Below are 22083 nucleotides of genomic sequence, written 5' to 3' on the forward strand. Positions count from 1 at the left end.
AGCCCCTTTGGGGTCTGCCCAAGAGGGTGCAGCTGGTGCTGCTGCAGCAGCCGCAGGGGAGAGGAGGGCGCGCGGATGCGAGGGGAGTTTGATGCCTGCGTAGTGAGCCAGGGTGCAGTGCTCCGCATGCCAAGAAACAGCGCGGCCTGGGAGCGGCGCACAGCAACATGGGGTCATTTGGGAGTGTTACATGCACAAGTGCAATTGTGAGGGTGTGGAAGAAACTCTGAAGGTGTGCCAAAAGTTATGGAGGCGTGTGAGCAGATCGGGAGGCGTGTGATCAGTGATAGAGGAGTGTGAGCAGATCAAGAGGTGCATAAACAGATAAGGAGGTGTGCAAGCCATGACTGAGGTGGGTAAAGAGAGAAGGAGGTATGTGAGCAGGTGAGGAGGTGTGCAAGCGGTGGTGCAGGTGTGCAAAGGACCAAGGGACAGACTTGGGTGGGGCGTGTGGGGTTCTACAGGGGAAGGCACCTGTGGTGAGCAGATTCTAACTGCTGAATCTGTTTCCTTCTAAGTACAATCGTGTAATTCTCCATCTCCCCTGGGGTTGTGCTGAGTCTTACAGGGAGTAGTTGTCCGTGCAAAGTAGCCGTGCAGTAAAAGAGGTAGAAGTGCTTTGTCAGCGTTCGCGCTCTGTGCTCTGGGACTCAGACTGCTGCCCGTCCTGCTGGTCCCCCAGCCAGTCCTGCAACACTGGAAAGCGAGGCGGTTTCCAGTTTCCGGAAAGTTATTATGACGATGCAGATAAAGGCCACTGAGTATATATATATTCAAGCCCATGCACTGTTTTTTCACTTTTCTGAGGTACGATTTATGGACATTCTCCTTTTGATGTACAAGTGATGACTTTGATGGTGTGTCCACCCGGGAAACCTTCATCACATTCGAGACCCAAACATTTCTGTCACCATCCTTCCATTAGCCTTAATGATTTCTATTTCCTTTTTAAATTTTTTTTTTAAGATTTTACTTATTTATTTGATACAGAGAGAGATCACAAGCAGGCAGAGAGGCAGACAGGGGCGGGGGGAAAGCAGGCTCCCTGCTAGCGGAGATCCTGATGCGGGGCTTGATCCCAGACCTTGGGATCATGACCTGAGCTGAAGGCAGAGGCTTAACCCACTGAGCCCCTCACGTGCCCCTGATTTTTATTTCTTGTTTTCTCCTTTACCCATTAAAAAAAAAAAAACAGTTAAAAAAATAAATGGACTATTCTCCTAGTTCAGAGTTCGAAGCACATAAAACGACTCCCAGCGAATGCTGTCCTTCCATGTTCCAGGCCCCCCGGCACCTTCCCCAGCAACAACACTGGTGGTTGACTTCTCTTTACAGACGTATTTTATGAATCAGCAAGCACACAGGCAAACATACACCTAATTCTTCCCTCCTCTTGTACAAACAGTCGCACCGTATACATATGGTCCTGAATTTCCCCCTTTGACTTAACAAAGCGCCCTGGATCATTCCACAGAGCACAGACACGCCCCCCTCATCCTCTCGTGCCATCTCTTGTGCGATGACCTGCTATCCCATGTGTGAACTTGCCACGCTTTAACTGGTCTCCTATTCTGGAGAGGGGTCTGCTGTAGAGAATGGTCTCATATGTGTCATTTGTAAATGTCTGCGAGTACAGCCTGAAGATAAACAGTGGAATTGCTAGATCAGAGTCTGAAGATAAAACAGTGTAATTGCTAGATCACAGTGCTGGTGCTCTCAAAATCTGGGTAGAGGTGCCCTCCGGGGAGATTGAAACAGTGTCACAGGCAACACAAGGAATGCGTCTCCTGCTGCCCTCACTGATTTAGGGGAGCTGCCCGTCTGACAGTCGTAAAATGTCGCCTTAGTGAGTATGTTCGCTTCTCTTATTATGAATGAAGTAGAGTCATTATCTGGGCATTTAAAAGTCATTCATATTTCTTTTCTGTCTTTTGGGTCTTCTCTTCCTTCTTCTTTGGTTGTCTTCTTCTATCTTTTAAAAAAAAAGTTTTGGGTTCTTATTTTTCTTGATGTATTAGATACTTTTGTACTTGTGTTTTCTGTGCATATCTCTGAGTATTTCCTTGGAACAAGTTGCCCTAAGTGGAATTTGGAACTTTAAAGAGGCCATCTGTACATACATTCTCATGCTGGTCCATGCATGTCACCCTCGAAACGAGCAATCTTCCCGAGGTTGGGGGAGCACTTCACCTGTGCAAATGCAGGAGTGAGTGAAGCAGGAGCGCCTCTCCTGGGGTCCCCGCGAGAAACAAGGTAGTGGCCATCCCCGCAGAGGCCAGCCCAGCTGACCAAGTGGACAGCTGACCAGTGGGCCGGCAGGGCGGAACTCCTTCTCAGAGTTCTTGGGTTGTGAGAAGTTAACAGTATCGCAGAACTTACGTGCTTGTGGTTTTTATTATTATACTTTTTATGGAAGTGGAAAGGACAGTAGATAGATTGTCTTATTTTATTACTGAACTAATTATGAAATTTACAGAGCGATAAAAGGGATGTTTCTCTACTTTTTTGTGTGGGCGATTTTATATTTCAGTCAGGAAGTAATTAGCTTCCCTACTCTAGACAGTCTCAAAGTCATTTCACGATCCTCTTTCATTGATGTTTTTTTCAAAGTAACGACATTTGAGCTCAGCATGCAAGTGGCAGTTAAGTCCTACCTTCATTAAGTAACTGGCTTGTTTCCAATTTTTCCAACATATGCTTGTGGTAGAAAGTTTATATATACCTGACGAGGTGAGAAAATCACCCATAATAAAACCACTGAGAGATTGGCACTTACTTTAGTATATTTCTTTTTTTATGCCTTTTTTTGCTTTGCTATAATTGTAGTGTCCACATAAATTTGCATCTTACTTCTTTTTTTAATTTTTAAAATTTTTTAAATTATTTGATGTAGTGTTCCATGGTTCATTGTTTGTGTACAATACCCAGTGCTCCATGCAGTACGTGTCCTCCTTAATACCCATCACTGGGCTCACCCATCTCCTCACCTCCCTCCCCTCTGAAACCCTCAATTTGCATTCTATTTCTTAAATCTAATGTGACAATTTTTCATGCTGTGATGTAATTTTAATGGATGCCCAGTATCCACGGGTAACTTAAAAATCCCACCCTGGGCGGAGTGCTCTAGTGTGGAGTTCTCTGTGGGGTCAGGGTGGAGAGAGGCGCCTGGACTGGCCCTTTATAGCCTCGTGGCAGCGGCTGGGTTAACCAGCCCCACTTCCTCTGAGCACGGCGCCAGTCCCCGAGTCCTCGAGCGTTAGGCTTATCAGGGGTCTGGCACCGCCACTGATGAAATGAGCAGCTCTGGTTTGGGGTCTTTGCTAAGTGCAGAATACAGAGAACACATGAACCCAAGTTCATGTACTTGGGTCCCTGAGAGGTGGAAGCAGTTATGCGGAAATGTCGGAAGTATCTTTTGGGGCGATCTTTAAGAACAGGGTCGGCCATGACATGACACATGGGAGAGAATCAGACAGGATACAAGAACAGACACGATTGATTAAAATACTTACACAAAGACAGAGAAAGGACGGGAAAGAAATAACCCAAAACATCAGTAGTAATTTCTGGGTTGTAGGATTATAGGCATTTAAATGTTCTCTTTTACTCCTTTCTGTATTTTTAGTACTCCCAGCAAAGACCGTGGGCCGATTTTCAATGTCAGCACATTTTTGTAACCGGAGGCACAGGTGTGTAGCCTCTGGTCGCCCCCCGTAGACGCCCCACATGCTGACGTGGTGCTCCGGGTCCAGCCGGCCGTGGAGGGCTGTGGGCGATCTAAGAAGGTGCTCCCGGCCCCCCTGCAGGAAACCTCCCAGGAAGGGTGACCTCAGCCTCCGTGGCCTCTGTATGGCATGGGCGTGGGGTGGGAGCTGTGCCGGGTCTCGGGGTCCTCCCGGTCTCTCTCCCCCGCTCCCCTGCTTTCCTCCAGCCCCGGAGGCTTCCCAGCTCAGCCTGGTCTAGCCGAGCACGGCCACGTTCAGCTGCTCCTATGTCCAGTGTCTGACTTCTGTAGCTTCCGGAAGGCTCTTCGCTCCAGCGGAGTCACGAGAGTTGCAGAAACCGAGGGCGGGGGTGGCAGGGGCGGCGACTTGCCTGGTTTCAGGGTGTGGGCAAATGGACTGTTGACTTTTTCATTTTTCAGAAATTATTTTCCCTGGAATCATTTTTTCCATGTAAATATTACTGGGCTCCTTGGGAGGTTTTTAGAATTTTATTTATTTATTTTTTAGCTTTTTAAAAAGAAGATCTTATTTATTTATTTGAGAGAGAGAGAGAGAGAACAAGCAGGGGGAGCAGCAGGCAGAGGGAGAGGGAGAGCAGGGAGCTCGATGCAGGGCTCAATCCCAGGACCCCGGGGTCATGACCTGGGCCGGAGGCGGACGCTCAACCGACTGAGCCACGCAGCTGCCCCTAGAATTTATTATTGTTCAAATGTCTCACGTTTTACTGATTATCGCTCCCACCTGCTGAGCTCTCTCCTGTGTCCACTTGCGCTGGGTCGGGTCACCCGACTGGAACGCCCCGTTCTAGTCTAGAGAGACTCTGCCACCGATTTCCAGATCCTGATGGGTCTTTCCCTGCGTACTTTCAGCCAGTGTCAGTTTTATTTTGCGACGGTGATTTCTACTGGTGATATCCTTTATGAAATTCTTAGAAGACTAATAGCTCCTGTTGGTGATCTTGCTAGTGTATGAACATGGTGTGAGAACTCCCTGCGGGTATTACGGGACCGCTGTTTCCGGAGCCGCTCCCCAGCCTCGGCCTCTCTGGGTTCCCACACTGGTCTGTCCTGCGGCAGCCCTTCCTCCACTGCCACCTCGCTGCTTTCTGCAGGCTCTGCGTCCCATCGAGGACCTTCTGGCCGCAGGACAATCTCATCGCTGATGGCTCCGGGGACACACGCCCGTCTCTGGGGAGAAGCCAGGACAGGCTGGCGGCCACAGCTTGGTGGGGGGGGGGGTCCCCGAACCCACGTCCCTGCCCCTGCTCAGGCAGCTGTGGCTGGGTGAGGCAGGGCACAGAAGGGCAGGAACCATGCTTCTCGCCCCAAGACAGGATTGCAGGGCTCCCGGACTCACTGGGAAGGGGAGGCCGTGTTCTGCAGACACCCACTTGTCCCGACACTGGCTCAGAAGCCTTGGCCAGTTGGGATCTGACTCACCAGCCAGGGCGTGGGTCCCCTTGTGGTCCTGGGCCGCAGGTAGTGGGTCCTCCCGCTCCCTTCTAGAGGTGCTCTGCTGGGACACAGCGTCATGGAGGCTGTCATGGGGCCCAGAGCCCCTCTCCAGCATCTTGTCCGACAGCTGCAAAAGTGACCATATGTAGACTTTGGTCCTCAAAATCTTCCATGTTTCCTCTGAGGCTCTCCATGGCCTTGAGTTGTGTGAGTTCTGGCTGTGCCCCAAAGCCTCCTGTCCTGGCACCTTCTCTGGGTGATTCCCCCTGGGTGAGGAGGGTCCCTTCCTTGGATGTCCATAAACCACTTTCTGTAAATGCTGTAGAGCAGGGCTTCCTGCCTTTCGGGACGTCCCAGACTGGACGGATCCGTGGTCGCCAACCCTGCCTTCCTCCTCGGTCCCTTCTTCACGCTTGGACGAACTCCCTTTCTTCACTTCCAGGGCCAGCGAAGAGGAGGCAGGAATCTCTGGTCCGGGGTCTGCTGCTCCCCCCAGTGCAGAGAGCTGCTCCCGCTCCGACTGCTGGAAGTGGGGGAGGGACCCTCAGGGTTCATGGAGCTCCCCGCCTACTGCCCACTGCTCCATGGGGACCACCCGCGGGAGCTCACCCAGCCCAGCCTGTGCTCTGGGTCTCACGGGCTCGCCGGGGTGGGGGGGGGCGTGCATCCTCCTGGCCCCTGACTGCTGTGGGCCTCCGGCGGGCACTTCCCTTGCCCTTTGCCTCCACGGCTAATTGCTCTCCCTCCCCTTCTCCCTGTTCTTTTTTCTTTTTGTCATGCTCTGTTTGAAAGACGACATAATACAATTCAGCTAAGGTAGAAAACATTGGAGAAGAAAAAAATATTATCCCCATGTATAAGATGCGGTTATTTCAGTGAAATTCATGCTGTGAGGTCCCGGGTGTTTGGTGGGGCAAGCCGCACAGGTGGCTCACGTCCTCACGTCAGGGCCAGAGGAAGACACCCGTGGTTCTCCAACTTACTCTTCTCCTGGGGAAGCAGCGTGAGTGTGGTGATATGAGGGGTCAGGGATATCACGACCCTCCTGCCTGGCCACCTCCTCTTAGGGCTTCCCAGGGCTCGAGGACAGGAGGACTCAGAATCCATCAACTGCCTAGACTCGCCAACCGCCCTGGCGTTGAGGCCTGAGGGACATGTCCCCTGGGGTCCTCGGGAGTGGCCCTTTGTGGCAAGTCCTGCCAGGTGTGCGCTGGGCACGGCGTGCCACAGGCCTGTCATGCCTGTTTCTTTATGCACCAGACTCCAAGCAAGATGGTGGGCCCCTGGGGCAGGCACACTCACTCTTCTTGGGGCTCCAGGGACCCCCAGGAGATGTAGCACTTGGAAGGCCCTCGACCCATTGGAAAAGCTCTTGAATTCAGTATCTTCGAGTATCTTTGCAATCTGTAGTGACCCCGTGCCCTGTGCTGAGGGTCCGGGGGGTGCGTCTGTGGGCCCTGCTCCAGGTGGTAGAGGGCAGGTCTGTGGCCAAGGCTGTGGCCACGCGGAGCCGGGCTCTCTGCCATCTGCTGACCGCAGGGCTCGGCTCCCCCGATGCCTGTCAGACTGCGGGACGCAGCAGCCCTCCGGGCTCTCGTTAACGTGCGGCTGAGATGTGGGTGTCCATCAGCAGATGCCACCCGGAGGAGCTGTTCGCGCGAGGCCCGGGGCCTGCCGGTGGTTGGGAGGTGACTGGTCCCGAGCGTCCGCACGCCCTCGCGGCCCACTCCACTGCCTGTGCCACGTGGGTCAGGCCGCAGGGGGCCTGCTTCTGGCTGATGCGCGTGCTGGGGGGTCTCGGCTCAGCCCACAGAGCAGCCCCCGGCTGGGGAACTCGAACAAGAGGAAGTGCGTGCAAGCTGAAACCACAGAGCCAGGCCCAGGGTCTGCAGACGCCTCCGGCTGTCCTCTGTCCTCTACTGCAGTAAGAACCTCCCACCTTTCTGGCCTGCATTGCTCTGCGGCCGCGGCTCAGAACTGCGTGGCTGACACCGCTTCCGACGTCACCTTCGTTTTCAGGGTTCCTCGTCCCCAGACGCTGCTCAGACGAGATCGGGGAGGCTCCTGGGCCACTTGCCTTAGGCTCTGGGGACCCTCCTGGCACGCAGAGGTGGAGGGTGACCCCATGTCAGTGACAGGCCCTTCGTAACAAGTCGCTAGGGAAGCTGAATTCTGAGTGCCCCTTTGCTCCAATCCCACTTCAAAGGACTGTGTGAGATCGTCATTAAAATTAATAAGAGTTACCTGCCTGCTGTGAGCAGCTCCCGTTCTCTCGTGCCTTGTGTGTGTCTGGAGGACAGACGTGGTCTCGCACACGTCTCATTAGTGGGGTGCAGGAGGCATTACCTCAGCTCCCGGCTCCCGGGGGCCTTGGCAAGAAGCTCTTCAGACAGAAGGGGACGGGACTGCAGCGTCTGGTGCATTTCTAATCATCTCCTGCAACTGAGGGAGGGAAACGTGTGTGCTTTTTGCAAGAAGCTTCTTGTCGTTTGGAGGAGCAAGAAGACCTTTCCGGAAGCGGGAGAAGACGGTAGAGATCTTGCTCTGACCTGCGCTCCTCGGACAGACTCTGGGTTTGCAACCACAACATTTTTCTGCCCCAGGTTACTTCCCAAGAAGTGGCTGCAGGTGAAAACAAGTCAGCTACGCAAACCACCTGGGATTGCCGTGGAGAACGTGTCAACAGTCTCAGGGGATTTGAATGGTTCTCACCCTCTCTTTTCAACACACATGAGAGATAAAACGTTCCTCCTGGGAGGGATGGCCCCTCCCACGATAGGTGTAGGGGGTGATGTATGGTACGGGGGCGAGTGTACAGGGGGCTGGGGGAGCCTCTGGGTGCCCTGGAGGTCTGGGCTCAAACCCAGCTGATGGTTACCAGCCTCACAGCCTTGGGTGGTGTGCTTGTACACACGCATGTGTGTGTAGCCTGTGTGTACGTGTTTGAACAGGTGCAGACATGTTTGCACGCACATGTGTGCGCACACGGGGCCACATGTTTCTAGGTGCCTGTGCGTTAGCATGTATGGGCGTGAGCACGTGCGTGTGTGCACATGCGTGTGTGTGTACACTGCCCAGCACCAGCCAGTGGTGGCTCTTCCCGGACTGCTCCTTTGGAGCACGTGTGCAGCAGGGTGGGCTCTCTGACCACCCGGACCGGAGGTGGGGCCTCCTGTACGGCCGCAGCACCGTGGGGCAACGACCAGGTCTTCTCGCATCTCAGGGGCTGCGGGGCCCAGTGGAGGAGGCCGAGGTTAGAGTGGGAGGGACAGGCTGGTGTAGGTAAGCCAGGGCAGCCGGCAGCTGACCCGCTCCCCGCTGGCCGCGTGTCCTCAGCCTTTGAGTCACAGCCGGGGGGGGTGTATGTGCTCACAAGCCTGCGGCGTGCACTCAGCCCGTCTGCTGGAAACTGGCTCAGTGCAGGACGTCCCTGGCGCCGGGAAGACGGCCACTGTCCCCAGCCTGGTGTGGGGTTGGGAGCCCCGGACGCGGAGCAGGGGCCTCCGTCTGTGTGAAACTCATGTTCCCAGGTACTCAGCGACACAGGTGCTGACCACCGCCGTGATGCATCTCGATGGATGAGGACGCTGAGGCTCAGAGTGGGTGGTGACGTGTCCAAGGTTGCACAGCTCTGCCCTGGGATCAGGGTCTTGTCTGCCTGACTGTGGAGTCTGTGCTCGGGGTCACAGAACGGCGGTCTTCCCTCAAGTGCTGTGTGACTCGAGGTGGGTCACTTGGCCTCTCTGAACTCATTTCTCTTGGGGGTGCAGAGAAATTGTCCTGGTCTTCTAGGGCTGCCATAACAAATCCCACAGATGGGGCTGCTTAAACACGGATGTTTGTTCTCCAGGGGTTCTGGAGGCTGCTGAGGCCAGGGTGCCGAGTGGTCGGCTCCTGGCCGGGGCTCAGTGAGGCCTCCTCCCTGGCAGGTGCACCCTGTTCCGTGAGGCCTCCGGTTTTCCTCGGAACACCCCAGGCAGCGTCCCTCTCTTCTCCAGGGGCAGGAGCTGGGTCTGGTACCCGCAGGGGACAGTGGCACCTGGCGTGAATGTTTGGCTGTGTGATTCAGAGATGGGTGGACAGCCAACGGCTCTCCCGTCCTCTCAGGTTATAACTTGTCTACGACCTCAGGTGTGTGCTGGACCCCAGGGCGCCCTCCGCTGCCGATGCGGCCCAGTGGTGTGTCGTTCTGTGGGGGCGGGAAGGCACGTCGGCTGCTGTGCTACTGACAGCGGGTGTCTGCATCCAGGGCTCTCCTCCGACGGTGTGCGCGGGGCGCTGGAGCTGTCTGGGCAGGAGAACAGGATGCAGGGGTCGTTTCGAGTTTCTCAGCCAGGGCCTCAGGGAGAAGGGCTCCCGTCCTGCCTTTCTTGCTGGGGTCTTCCTGGAGGGTAGGGACCCTTCGTTTACGTGCCGGGTCCACCCTCACAGCCAGCCTGTGCACTGATGTGATGCCCACACTCCTCCGTACCGTGGGGTTTTGGGCGGGAAGGCACATCCCTTTATTCTCCAGGCTCTGGCGACCCTGCCCCTATCTCGTGGAAGTTCTGCAGGGGGTTTTCCCGTGTGTTGGAAGCAATCTTTCCTGCTGGTCAGTGCAGGTGCAAGTCCCTGGGTCTCTGGGCCTCTGTCTTCCCATCTGAAGATAGGGTTCGCTGGGACAGTCTGCACCGAGACTTCCTGCTCGGGCACTGTCTTCATCGGAGCACCGTAGGGAGCTTGTGTTGTACTTAACTCCGTCTGAACCTCCCCGCGAGGACGGGTATGGAAGGTCACAGCTGACCGCTGCTGACCGCTGAGTGACAACAGCAGAACGACCTCACGTTTGGGGGAGACACGAAAGTTAGGAAATCTTAAACACGAGGTCCTCCTGATATTTATCCTGCAGCTCCAACCGACTTTTCCTGTGCTCGTGGTCCGTTCTGGACCCCAGGAAGGGGGTGCACTCCAGAGTTAGGGGACAGAGAGCTCAGCCGTTTGAAGCAGGCTGGGGGAGGGAGGCTGCCCCCGTGGCGGGCACACAGGGTGTGTACGCGTCCCAGGGATCCCTGATTTTCTGCAGAATGCTCTTCGCCAGCGGCTGAGCAGAAACGCTGTGGTCAGCTCCGGGATTCTGACCTCATCAGTGGGCACGAGCGTCGGGACAAGGACGGGGACGTGGCCGGCCGGGCTGCGGGGGCAGACACCACATGCCGGACCACTGCAACAGCAGACCTGTGTTTGTCACTGTGTTGGCGGCTGCACCTCCGAGATCCGGGCGCCAGCCTGGTCAGGCTCTGCTGAGGAGGTTGTCCCGGGCAGCAGACGGCCGTCTTCTCCCATGCTGGAGAGAGACAGCGAGCTCTGGCGTCCCTCCTGACTGCAAGGGCAACAGCCCCATGCTGGGCAGCCTGTCCCCCTCCCCATGACCTCATCGAACCCCGCTCACCTGCCAAGGCCCACCAGCAGCCCCCATCACAGGGGGTCAGGCTTCAGCCCTGGGTGGGGAGAACACGCTTCAGTCCCCTGCGGGAGGTGACGGTGGGCAGGCCATGCAGGGGCGCTCAGCCTGGGCAGGGGTCACTCCTCGGAGGAGCAGACAGCACAGACTGAGCCCAGAGGAAGAGGCAGTGGGGCGGGCAAGCTGGAGGGGTGCTTCTGGAGAGAACAGTGCTTGCGCGTCTGCAGGGCCGAGTCGTGGAGATGGAGTAGACCAGCGCGGTGTCTCTCTAGCACGTGGCATGAGAGCCGCTGGGCGCATGGGGCAGAGCCACATTCTAATCCCTGGGTCAGTCTTGGGACAGGCTGTGAAGAAGGGGCCCCAGAGGCGTTCCAGACCGTGGTTTCCAGATGGCGGGGGGCGTGGTGGCGGCCTGAGCACCTGCTCCTGCTTCAGCGTGAAGTAAGGCCCCTTCCTTGCTGCCTTAGGGAGGCGGCAGCCTCTCCCCGTGACACTGAACTTGGGGCATGTTTCCCACAAGCCAGCGCTCAGCGGTGACGTCACCCCTGTCTGGAGCAGGGTTGCCGGGGGCAAGTGTGTGACGGGCTGAGTTCTGGCCTCGGGGTGATTGAACGTGGTTTGCTCTCGTTCCCTTCCCTGCTGGCTGCTCTGGGGGCTCAGTAGTAGGGTCACTGGGGGTGAGCCTGCTCCGGGGACCCTGGTGGGGGGAAGGGCCGGTCAGGAGACTGGAGCAGGTTAGCAGTGACCCAGGGTCCTCTGGCCGCAGGGGCGGGAGGGGCAGGACTGGCTCCGGTGGGCAAGGATGGAGACTGAGGAGCGCAGAGCCAGTTCTCGGCTCTGTCCCCCACGGACCCCGGCCCCACACAGGGATGGGGGCGTTGAAGGGCTGCCTCCCGTTAGGGAGAACCACCTTCACACCCTGCTGCTCCTTGCTTGTGGCCCCGCCGCTAACTCTGCCCCACGGGGAGCACCCCCACTCCCGGCCCCAGGGTCCCCGTGAGCTCCTAGCCAGAGGTCCGTGCCTGGCCTCATCCCAAGGCTTCTCTGCAGTGTTCAGCCGCTGACCACGCTCCAGCCAGGGCTTCACGCTTGTCCCTGTCTCACTGCACAGCTCCGACCCTGTGGGCACCCCTCCTCCACCGCTCCGCAGGGTCGTCCGGGCCTGCCCCTCCTGTAGGGCGACCTCACCGCTACCACTCACTGCTGGTCTGGGGCCTTCGCAGAGAAGGCCGCTGCGGACCCAGCCAGACATTCCTGCCGTGGGGTTCCCCACGGGAACAGCCTGCTTCCCACTTCTCTCTCCCATCCCTGCCTGCCCAGGGGCCTCCCCACTGTCACCTGCTCCTGACCTCTTCCCAGATGTGGCACTTCTCCCACTGCCCTCCCTGCCCCCCGACCCTGCTCCTGGGCACCTGTCTTCGGCTCTCACCTGTTCCCTGACCGGGTGTCCTCGCCCCCTCCCAGCCCTTCTGCATGTCACCAGATGAGCGTCAACCATGGATCCACTTGTCACTCTCTTCTAGCTCCCCACCTGGAGGTTTGTGTCCCTCGGGGCACCTTCCCCACCCCCTCACTTGCCAGGGCTGCCTCACAGCCCCTCTCCTGCCACAGCACACCTGTTACAGGTGTCTGACCGCTCCCCGTCTCCCGCCGGTCTAGGTCCTGCTGCACCACACGGAGCTCACAGTCCACAGGGTCTGTGGCCTGAGTAGTCTCTGTCACGGCTGGGCCAGCCTGGCCTCGGCCTCCCTGGGGTCCCCCGCCAACCGTGGTGCAGGAAGGGGGCACTGGCCCTCAGATCTGCCGTCGCAGCTCTGTCTCAGTCCTGCTGTACACTGGCCGTGTGGCCCAGACCAGCCTCCCAGGCCGTCGGGGCCTTGTCTATGCAGGGATCGCTTCTGTGACCCCGCAGGAGCGTGGGCGTGAGGGTGCTTCGTGAATAAGTGTGTGTGAATGCCAGCCACTCTGTGTCACGGGGATGCGTTTCCATGTCAGCAGGGCTCGTCCCGAGGCCTGTGTTCTGTCCTCTGACCTCTGTCTGTCTGCAAAGCTACGAGTTCCTGGCTGGGAAATCCTCAGGTTTAAGGTGTGAGTCGGCGTCAGAGCAGCACGAAGCCTTATCTGTAAGCAACACGAAGTCCTTCCCGTCCCCTCCCCCTGTGGAGGAGCTTGTGCTCAGTTTCCCTTAGTTTTAGTATTAAATGAAGTCTGTCTGCGTGGTTCTTTTACTAAGTGTTCTGTGTGTGTTTGCTGTTTGCCGGCTGGGTTTGCGGTCTGGGGTCAGCAGCAGACCAGCAGGGACGGGGCCGAGAGTTTGAGAGAACCTGGGGGCGGACACGCCCTCCGCCTGCATGACCCCTGCTGTGAACGGGTGAGGACCGCCGTCCGGGGTCTCAGCGCACTGGTCAGTGAGGATGGTCCTGTGGGGTCACGGCGTGAGGATGGTCACCGGGCCGGCCTGCAGGGATAGGCAGCGTGGGAGAGGCAGAGTGAGGGAGCTGTGGGGGGGGTGACCCTCCAAGCTGCATGAAGAGAACGATGGGGCTGTGTGGCCAGGCCCTGCTGGAGGACTAGACCCTCGGAAGCGTGTGACGGAGCATCCCCGGACCCTCCTTCCCGCCCCTCCCAGCTTCCTGCGTGAGTGAGGCTCCCCCTCTCCTGGGAAAGGGGCCTCGGTGGTCACTGCACACCCCCGCTGGCCGGCCTCCCAGCTCCCGAGAGCAGCCCACATGCCCTTGATGGAGCGTGGCTGCTTGACGTGGGCTGGGGCTGGGACGGAGCACATCTCTCTACCGATGTTGAGTGCAGCGCAGGAGGGGCCTGGGCTGAGGTCGGGATGGGGACCCACCGGTGGTCTCCTCGGTTCTGCAGTGCACGTGGCTTTTCGGGGAGGTGTGTCCTCCTCTGGGAAATCTGTCAACAAGTGACCTGTGAAGAGCCTTCTGGGGTCAGTCACATAAAGATGAGAGCTGTACCCGTTCCATCTCCTCTCGTGTGTGTGCACGTGCGTGTGTGCGTGTGCGTGTGGGTCATGTTAAACGGGAGGTAGGCTGAATTACCTGTGCACCAACCAATTTTGATTTTGTTGTTTTCTGCAGGAGACATGGGTGACAAAGGACAGAAGGGCAGTGTGGGTCGCCATGGAAAAATTGGTCCCATTGGTTCTAAAGGTATTTGCGACGCACCCCTCGTCCCCATATTCCCTCCCAGGCTCCCTGGGCAGGCGCTGGAGAACGCTTGCAGACTGCCAGTTGCTTCTTTCTGTCTGCTCTACACATGATACCTGCGGTCCCAGGGTCTGCCTCTGGGGCCGCTCAGAGTTGCCTGCTGGCTGGGTGCCCACCAGGGTGGGGTGAGCACGCCCCAGCCTGCGGATTCACGGGGCGTCCTGGTGGAGAACTGGGGGCGGCTACTCAGACAAGACCTTTCACTGCCACGTCCGTAACCAGTTTAAGGAAGCACTGAACCCCATCTGAGTAACAGGAGGGCTGTGCTCCAGAGGCACTGTCCACCTCCAGCTTCGGTGACTTTTTGAAACCGGGGTTGGGGGCATTCCATGAGAACGAGACCCAGGAGGCAACAGCCAGATGAGAGCAGCCATTTAGGGACAAGACACTTGCCCTCGTCTGTGGCTATCTGGCGACCTCGTTTGACCACACGACCCTGCAGCGGGGACAGGCCAGGAGACTGAGGCCCAGGCAGATAAGGAAGGCTCTGAGCCACCAGTCAGCAAACACTCTTGGAGCCCCTGGGGTGTCCTGCGCCTCTGCCGAGCCCCCGGGCCCCGAACTTTCAGAGAGTGATCCCGTGGAGGTCTCCCCACCTCCCCCTTGGTGATAAGGAGGGGTGCAAGGCCAGGGAAGGCTGGTGGTTGGGAACATGGCTGAGCCTGTGCAGCAGGGAGGGGGCTCAGGGTGGTCTGCCCAAGCCTGGTGCTGGAGTCCTTCTGTCTCATTAACCTGCCGGGGAGTTGAGCTGTGAGTGGGTTCAGGTGGTCGGTTCTGACGGTGCCCAGGCACCGCCCCCTGGCCGCAGCTCGTCCCTGGCCGGAGGGGGTCCTCGGCAGGAGGGTGGCGGAGACCAGCCAGCCCAGCGTCTGTCTGGGAAACCCTGGGGGGAGCACCTGCTGGCCCGGCCTGCCCGCTCGCTCCGGAGCACGTCAGTGTGCCTGGCAGGAAGAGGGGCTGCTGTGCTTCCCAAAGGCTTTGAGAGATGGTGGTAAAATCGTCGTAACGTGAAACTGGCCGTGTTAGCTGTTTTCAAGTGTGCAAGTCCGTGGCAGTAAACACCTTTGTGTGTTGAGCAGCTGCTCAACATTCTCACCCCCCGAGAGGAGCCGTGTCCTGGTGAGGCAGGGTCTCTGGTCCCTCCCTCGGCCGTGGTCCCCTCTCCTCTAATTCCAGTCCACGAGTCGGTGTGTTTGAGGCAATCACGGGTGTCTGACTTACTCACTCAGCGGCACGTGTCCAGAGATCATCTCCTTCCTTTTTAGGGCTCGATCATGGCATCTCTCTCTGTTGAGAGAGAACTGGGTTGTGTCCCCTTTGTGCTGGCCTCCGAGTAGGGACGCGTGTGCCTTCCATGTACTACGTGTGCTCCGGGCAATGCCAGTGTCTCACCTAGGGGCCGTGTGCCGACAAGCCCTTCATTAGCTTACTTTACCTGATCTGCTTTCCGGGCCTCGTGGGGCTGACCTTGCAGACCTCTCCAAGCCCTGAGGCTGACGAGGAAGTCCCAGGGATGCTGCAGACGGGGCTGGCAGGCTCCCCCGCTCCCCACGTGGACAGGATGCATGGAATCCACAGAAGGAGGGGGCGCTGCTCCGCCCCCCTCCCACGAGACTAGGACGTTCAGGTTGTCTCGGGGAGGAGAGAGCACGCTGAGGGAATATTCATGTGCCTTTAATAGACTTGTCTAATTTTAGAGCAGCCAGAAAGCGTTGTTGGCACGCTTGTGTCCAACCCCTTGGCTTTATACGCTGGGAGGCTGGGGGGTGGATTGTGTGGCGTGTCCTCTGTGGGATGCCGTGTCTCAGGCCAGGCGGGAGCCCACGTGCTGCTCTGGGGAGAGACTGTCCCCAGGTCCGGCCAGGTGCCAGCATCACTGTCTCCCGGCCGCCAGGTGGGTGAGAATTGGAGTCAGATTTAGTTGTTACTGACCCAGGGGTTCATGACATGGTATCTACAGACTGTTCTATGACACACCTGGGATTTTTCGGACGCGACTTAAAGGAGGGTCGTTGGGTCATTTCTCAGATCTTGAGATAGGCATATGTTCTATGTCACATCAACAGAGCCTGAGTTAATTACCTTAGAACACAACTCCCTGTGTTCACGGCAAAGACAGGGTCTGCGGGAAATGCTAGGGCATCACACATGGAAGAAATAACATTGTGAACTTTGGCAATTTTAACCTCAAGGGACGTGGCCCACCTTTGCTTGACCTTGCTCTCCTTTTTCAGGTGAAAAAGGAGATTCTGGTGACATGGGACCCCCTGGCCCTAATGGAGAACCAGGTATGGCACATGGGCTGCTGGGCTTTAAAACATGCATTAAAATTTGCACTTCCCCCTGTTTAATTGAGAGATAATTAACATATGTTGCTATAAAGGTTTAAGGGTTACAGGACAGGGGTTTGATTTACAGATACTGTGACACGATCGCCACCATCACTTCAGCTAATATCCGTCTTCTCATAGAGACACAATAAAAAGAAAAGAAAGAAAAGGGAAAAACAAATTATCCCTGGGATGAGAACTCCAAGGACTTGCTCTCTTACCAGCTCCCCCGTGTGTCCCACGAAGGGCCGTGGTCCTCACCACGCACATCGCATCCCTGGTGGGCGTCTGCACCTGCTGGCCCCCTTCCTCCTGCTCCCTCCCCCCACATGTGGAAGGGAGAGCCTGCAGGGTTGGTCCTTCTCTGCCTGACTCGATTCCCAGCAGTAATGCCTTCAGGGTCCATCCTTGTTGTCACAAATGACAGGATTCCCTGGGGCGCCTGGGGGCTCAGTCGGTTGAGCGACTGCCTTCAGCTCAGGTCATGATCCCAGGATCTGGAATCGAGTCCCACGCCTGGCTCCCTGCTCAGCTCAGCGGGGAGTCTGCTTCTCCCTCTCCCTCTGCCTCTCCCCCTGCTTGTGCTCTCTCTCATGTTCCCTCTCATTCTCTTGTGCTCTCTCTCTGTCTCTCTCTCAAATGAATAAATAAAATCTTAAAACAAATGACAGGGTTTCCTAATTGTTTGCAGCTGAGTATTACTCCATGTATACACATCACAGCTCATGAACCCTCCTCTGTGGATGGACACGTAGGGTGGCTGGCTGGTTTTGGTTCCTCTCGGAAACAGTCTTGAAGGGCTCCCATTTCTTACGGGGCTTATAACGTCGGAGAACCAAGCAGGAGGCATCACACGCTGTGATTTCAAGCTGTGCCATGAAACGACAGGAATCTGGCCGGTGTGACACTGGCATGAAAACAGTCCCACAGACCAATGGGGCAGAACCGAGAGCCCGGAAACAAACCCAGGCACATATGGGCGACTAACATTTAATAAGGGAGCCATGAACACCCAATGGAGAGAAGACAGTCTCTTGGGAAAACAGGACAGTACATAGAAAAGAATGAAACTAGTCCCCCATCTTACAGTGTTCACAAAAACTAACTAGAAATGGACCGGAGACTTAAATGTAGGACCTGAGACCCATGAAACTCCTGTAAGAAAACAGGAAGGAAGCTCCCTGATGCGGATCTTGGCCATGAGTTTTTGGGTATGACGCCCAGAGCAAAGGCAACAAAAGCAAAAGTAAGCAAGTGCGACCACATCGAACTCAAAAGCTTCTGCAAAGCAAAGGAAACCACCAACCAAGTGAAAAACTATCAGCAAACCATACATTTGATGATGAGCCGATCCAAAACCTGCAAGGAGCTCATCCAATGCCACAGCAAAAGAGCCAGTTAGAAACAGGCAAGGCAGCTGGACGGACATTTTTCTTAGGAAGATGCATGGAAGGTCGACAGGTACATGAAAGGACACGCAGGATCTCTAGTCATCACGAACCAACACCACAATGAGCTGTCACCTCACACCTGTCGGAACGGCTGTGACCAAAAGACAAGAGCTAGCAGGTGCTGGTGAGGAGGTGGAGAAAGGGGACCGTCGTGCACTGTCGGCGGAGTGCAGCCTGGTGCGGCCACTCTGGAAGACAGCACGGAGGTCCTCCAGACAGTAAAAATAGAGCTAACGTGTTCTCCAGCGATCCCACTTCTGAGAGTGTATCCAGAGGAGACAACACTATCTCAGCTGGATGTCTGCGCCCCCGTGTTCACAGCAGCGCTGGTTACAGTAACCAAGATGTGGGGAAAATTGCACTCGGCACGGAAGTGCGAATCATGCAATGAAACCCCTGTGGTCCGGAAAACGGAGTACCCGTGGCTGGCATCCTTATCTGTCATACCCTCTCCTAGACTATTTCAGTATTCAACTCCCTTCTACCTGAGTATTCTCACGTCCTTCTTGGGACCGCAGTGCTCACCGACCACACGGGTCGGCTCAGATGCCCCCGTCCCCAAGTGCGCGTTCCTCACTTCTAAGAGCTTCCCCCTTCCTCTGAGCACGCGCTCCTTGGGAGGCACATCTGTGCTTTCTCATTCTGGAGCTCCCTGCAACCTCCTCTGAAGCCCGAGAAGGTCACCCGGGACCCTGGCTGCTCAGGGGACATGTCCAGCTTCCTGGTGCCGATGACAGTGGCCTCTCTGCCTGCTGTCCTGCGGCCGCGGCCCTCTCTCCGTGGAGCTCGTCTGCTGCCTGTCCTCCGCGCGGGTCCCCCAGCCACATGCCCCCTTGGTGGCCCCTCCTGTCTGGACTTATCTGTCCGCTTGCTTGGTGCATGTCCACCATGTCCTGCTGTTCACGTGGGTCCAGCCACTCCTCACTCACGTGGCATTTCCCACGTGGTGGTTGTCCTCTGCGTGCTCCTGGCCATTTCCCTGCCCATGACTGACCTCTGTCCCATGCTACACACATTGTCCCATACTGTTCCATGCTGTCCCTGCCGTCCTTCATGGTCCCAGGCCATTTGCACAGCTGTCCTGTGTCCTGTCCCTGCACCAGCACCTCGTTCAGGCTCTTGTGACCTCTCTGTGAGCTTGCCGTCAGGCCCTGGGGGACCGGGTGGGGTGGGGGGATCCTGGAGCCTAAAGGGCTTCCCAGTGGTTGGGCCTGACCATCCCCTCCAGGCCACTGTGTGTGTGGGCACGTGCTGGCATCTGCTTGTTGAATCAGCCCGTCTTTCTGTGTCTCACACAAACCGTGTCTCCATTTGCTGTCATTCATCCTGATGGTGACATTCAGAGAGTAGCCCCGAGCAAGCTCGGAGCTTGGAAACTGGTGAAGAAAGAGATGTCTGAGTAAAAGCCCTTGTCTGGAGGGCTCTGTCAGCGCTGCGGGGAGGAGGAGGAGGAATGGCTGGTGGGCATGGATTTGGCCGCATGAGGTCACGGAAGGGATGGCAGCGCCTCTCATGGCCACCTCTGGATGTGGCCGGTCCCGCAGGGAGGAAGACGTGGAGGGGTGTGGGGCCGGCCTGGAGGCCACGGGACAATTTGAAGGACACAGAGGAACCAGCTTCCTGCTTGTCACTGCAGAGAATAATCCAGAAAGCAGGGCAGCCCCGGAGGGCGTGGGCCCGGCTCTGGTCTCAGACGGGCTGCCGCAGAAACATGCCCGGGCCCGGAGTGTCAATGAGCCACCAAGCATGGACCGGACCTGCGCGTGGAAGTGAGCGTGTTCCAGACTCTGGTGGTGGAGGAGGTTGAGGTTCTGGAAGACGGACCCCGTTTCCTACGGGGGTGCTCTGTCTGGAAGTGCGGCTGCGCTCAGCGCCGTGGGCTTTGCAGGGAAAGAGGAGGTCCTGCCTGCGGGCTGTGGTAGGGCCAGTGCAGGACAGACATGATCCAGTCCTGGGGAAGGCAAGGGGCTGGCAGTGGCTGGGTCCCCCAGGCTGGGGATGGGGAGCGGGGTGAAGACAAGTGGAGCTCCTCATGGCAGCAGCTCAGGGACCCCGGAAGGGCCAGGACCCCCGACCAGAGGTGGCACGGCTGTCTGTGCTGCGTGAGAGACCCTCAGGCCCTGGGGCCCCACTGTCCTCAGACGTGCTGGCTTCTCTGCATCTGCGTGTCCCTGCCCTGAGCCCCTTGTCCCCTGAGCTGCTGCCACGACTCTACCCCCCAGCCCCGTCTCCCCCATCCTCCCCTCTTCCCACCCACCCAGAGCCCTGTCTCAAAATGGGTCAGTCCTGGTGCCGCCCCGTTGATGTCCCTGGGCTGCTTCTCCTTGCCTTCGGGATGAAGCCCGGAATCTGCGTCCCGGCCTCGAAGGCCCATGGGGTCTGCAGGCCGAAGAAGCCTTCTGTCTGGGTGGGGGGCCGCTTTCCTGAGCCGGCCCCCAGTTGCATCTGACACGGGGGGCCGGGTCTCCGCAGGCATCCCGTGTGAGTGCAGCCAGCTGAGGAAGGCCATCGGCGAGATGGACAACCAGGTCACGCAGCTGACGACCGAGCTAAAATTCATAAAAAATGGTATGCTCTCCGCGTCTCCCTGTCCCCCCCCCCACCCCGAGACCAAGGGGCCGGCCGGCGGGTCCCGCCCGCGCCCACGGGCAGTGGGACTCGTGTGTGCTGCTCACCGAGCGTGTTTACAGAAACGCGAGTGCTCACTTTCCAGCACTGCCCTCCCCCGCAGCTGTCGCCGGCGTGCGCGAGACGGACACTAAGATCTACCTGCTGGTGAAGGAGGAGAAGAGGTACGTGGATGCGCAGCTGTCCTGCCAGGGCCGCGGGGGCACGCTGGGCATGCCCAAGGACGAGGCCGCCAACGGCCTGATGGCGGCCTACATCGCGCAGGCCGGCCTGGCCCGCGTCTTCATAGGCATCAACGACCTGGAGAGGGAGGGCACGTTTGTGTACTCAGACCGCTCGCCTATGCAGACGTTCAACAAGTGGCGCAGCGGCGAGCCTAACAACGCCTACGACGAGGAGGACTGTGTGGAGATGGTGGCCTCGGGCGGCTGGAACGACGTGGCCTGCCACGTCACCATGCACTTCCTGTGCGAGTTCGACAAGGAGCACGTGTGAGCGCGGTGGCCGGTGCCCCTCCGCCCCCGCCCCGGGCCGCCCCTGCCCCTCGTGCCCCCCCCGTGTGCTTGCCCTCTGCGCTGGCGGCCCCACCTCCGGTTGACCGCGTTTCTGGGCCGCGGACAGCGCGGTGCTCGGGAGGGAGACCGCGGGGCTGGCTGGGGGCCTGGTGGCCAAAGAAGTCACATGTTATCCCCCACGCCGTCGCCGCCGGCTCCGTGGGGAATTGTTACTCAGAATCGCTCTGCCTGTGTCCAAACTATAAAATAAAAGCTTGAAATATGACCGTAGTTCAGCACAAACAGTGGCAGCGGGGTCCTCCGTTCCCGTCTTCCCTTTCATTTCTACGTGGAGAAGAAGCCCTCCCTCTGGCCCTCGTGTCTGTAATCACGTTAAAATGTCTGCTCTTTTTCACTGTGGCCTAAATAGGGACCATTTTGCTTGGGGCAAGTGCAGGTTTCGGGAGAAGGAAACCAAAGTTGTGTGTAGCTGATGTGCGAGCGTGTGGTGTCCTCGTGGTGTCCTGTCCCTTGGGTGCTGTCCGTTGGCGACGGACGACTCGCCCTGGACCGAGTGTCTTGTGACAACAACATTAAGGATCTCACGGTGTCCATGGATCTAGACTCTCCTTGGGGTGCAGGCGGACCCCCTTCTGCCCACCGGTGGTGGTCGTGGGTCGGGTTGGGCTCCTTGTCACGGGGGCCTCTCCACGGGCAGCTCCCGCATGGCGGCGGCTGCCTCAGAGACACGAGGGAGACCTGATCTGGGAGGTGGTGCGCCATCCCACCACAAGGGCGTTCTGTCCATGAGGGGTGACCCCCCAGGTCCCGTGCGTGCTCAGGGAGGGGACATCACAGGGTGCGGACACTGGGAGGCAAGTCCGGAGGGGGTCGCCACAGCACCTGAGGTCCCTTTCCTTTTTGGGCATCATCCACACTTCTTCGTGTTTCAAAGAATACAGCACAAAGGCACCTGCAGAAGCAATCAGCTGGTGGGGGCAGGACGGAAGCTGCTGGGGGCTGGACGGGAGCTGGTGGGCAGTTCTTCAGGGGCTGTGCATGTTGCTCGTGTCTTGTGAGCGACGTCCTGGCTGCCCGAGGTTCTGGACCGTGGTTTTAAGGGTGTTTGTGTAGCCTTCTGCCATGGACGACAGTACTGTGTCTCCCTGGGTCACCCCTCTGGACAAAAGGGCACGTCCGCTTAGAGCCTCCGAGGACAGTGGGCAGGCACAGTTACCGTCCAGCAGGGGGAAGGCGATGCCTCCCCTTGCCGGGGTGGCAGCTTGCTTCCCATCTACTCCAGAGGGCTTGGGTTCCCTAGGTTTGAGGGTCCT

At 57.8% G+C, this 22083-nt stretch overlaps 1 protein-coding gene across 7 annotated transcripts in view; it reads left to right on the plus strand.

Moving 5' to 3' along the window:
• The window catches only part of COLEC11 (collectin subfamily member 11), a 31873-nt gene extending 11086 nt beyond the window's left edge, over nt 1-20787 (plus strand). For 3 of the 7 annotated variants that reach the window (XM_032866772.1, XM_032866774.1, XM_032866773.1), the window contains exons 4-7: nt 13718-13789; nt 16081-16134; nt 20100-20195; nt 20341-20787. In XM_032866772.1, the coding sequence (XP_032722663.1) occupies nt 13718-13789; nt 16081-16134; nt 20100-20195; nt 20341-20750 (632 nt within the window). In that variant the 3' untranslated portion in view covers nt 20751-20787. The remainder of the gene's footprint in view (nt 1-13717; nt 13790-16080; nt 16135-20099; nt 20196-20340) is intronic. The other 4 variants (XM_032866775.1, XM_032866776.1, XM_032866777.1 and 1 more) reach the window with 4 other exon arrangements.
• The last annotated feature ends 1296 nt before the right edge of the window (nt 20788-22083 follow it).

This window comes from Lontra canadensis, unplaced genomic scaffold, assembly GCF_010015895.1.
Source record: "Lontra canadensis isolate GAN:19392208 unplaced genomic scaffold, GSC_riverotter_1.0 scaffold32, whole genome shotgun sequence".
NCBI lineage: Eukaryota > Metazoa > Chordata > Mammalia > Carnivora > Mustelidae > Lontra > Lontra canadensis.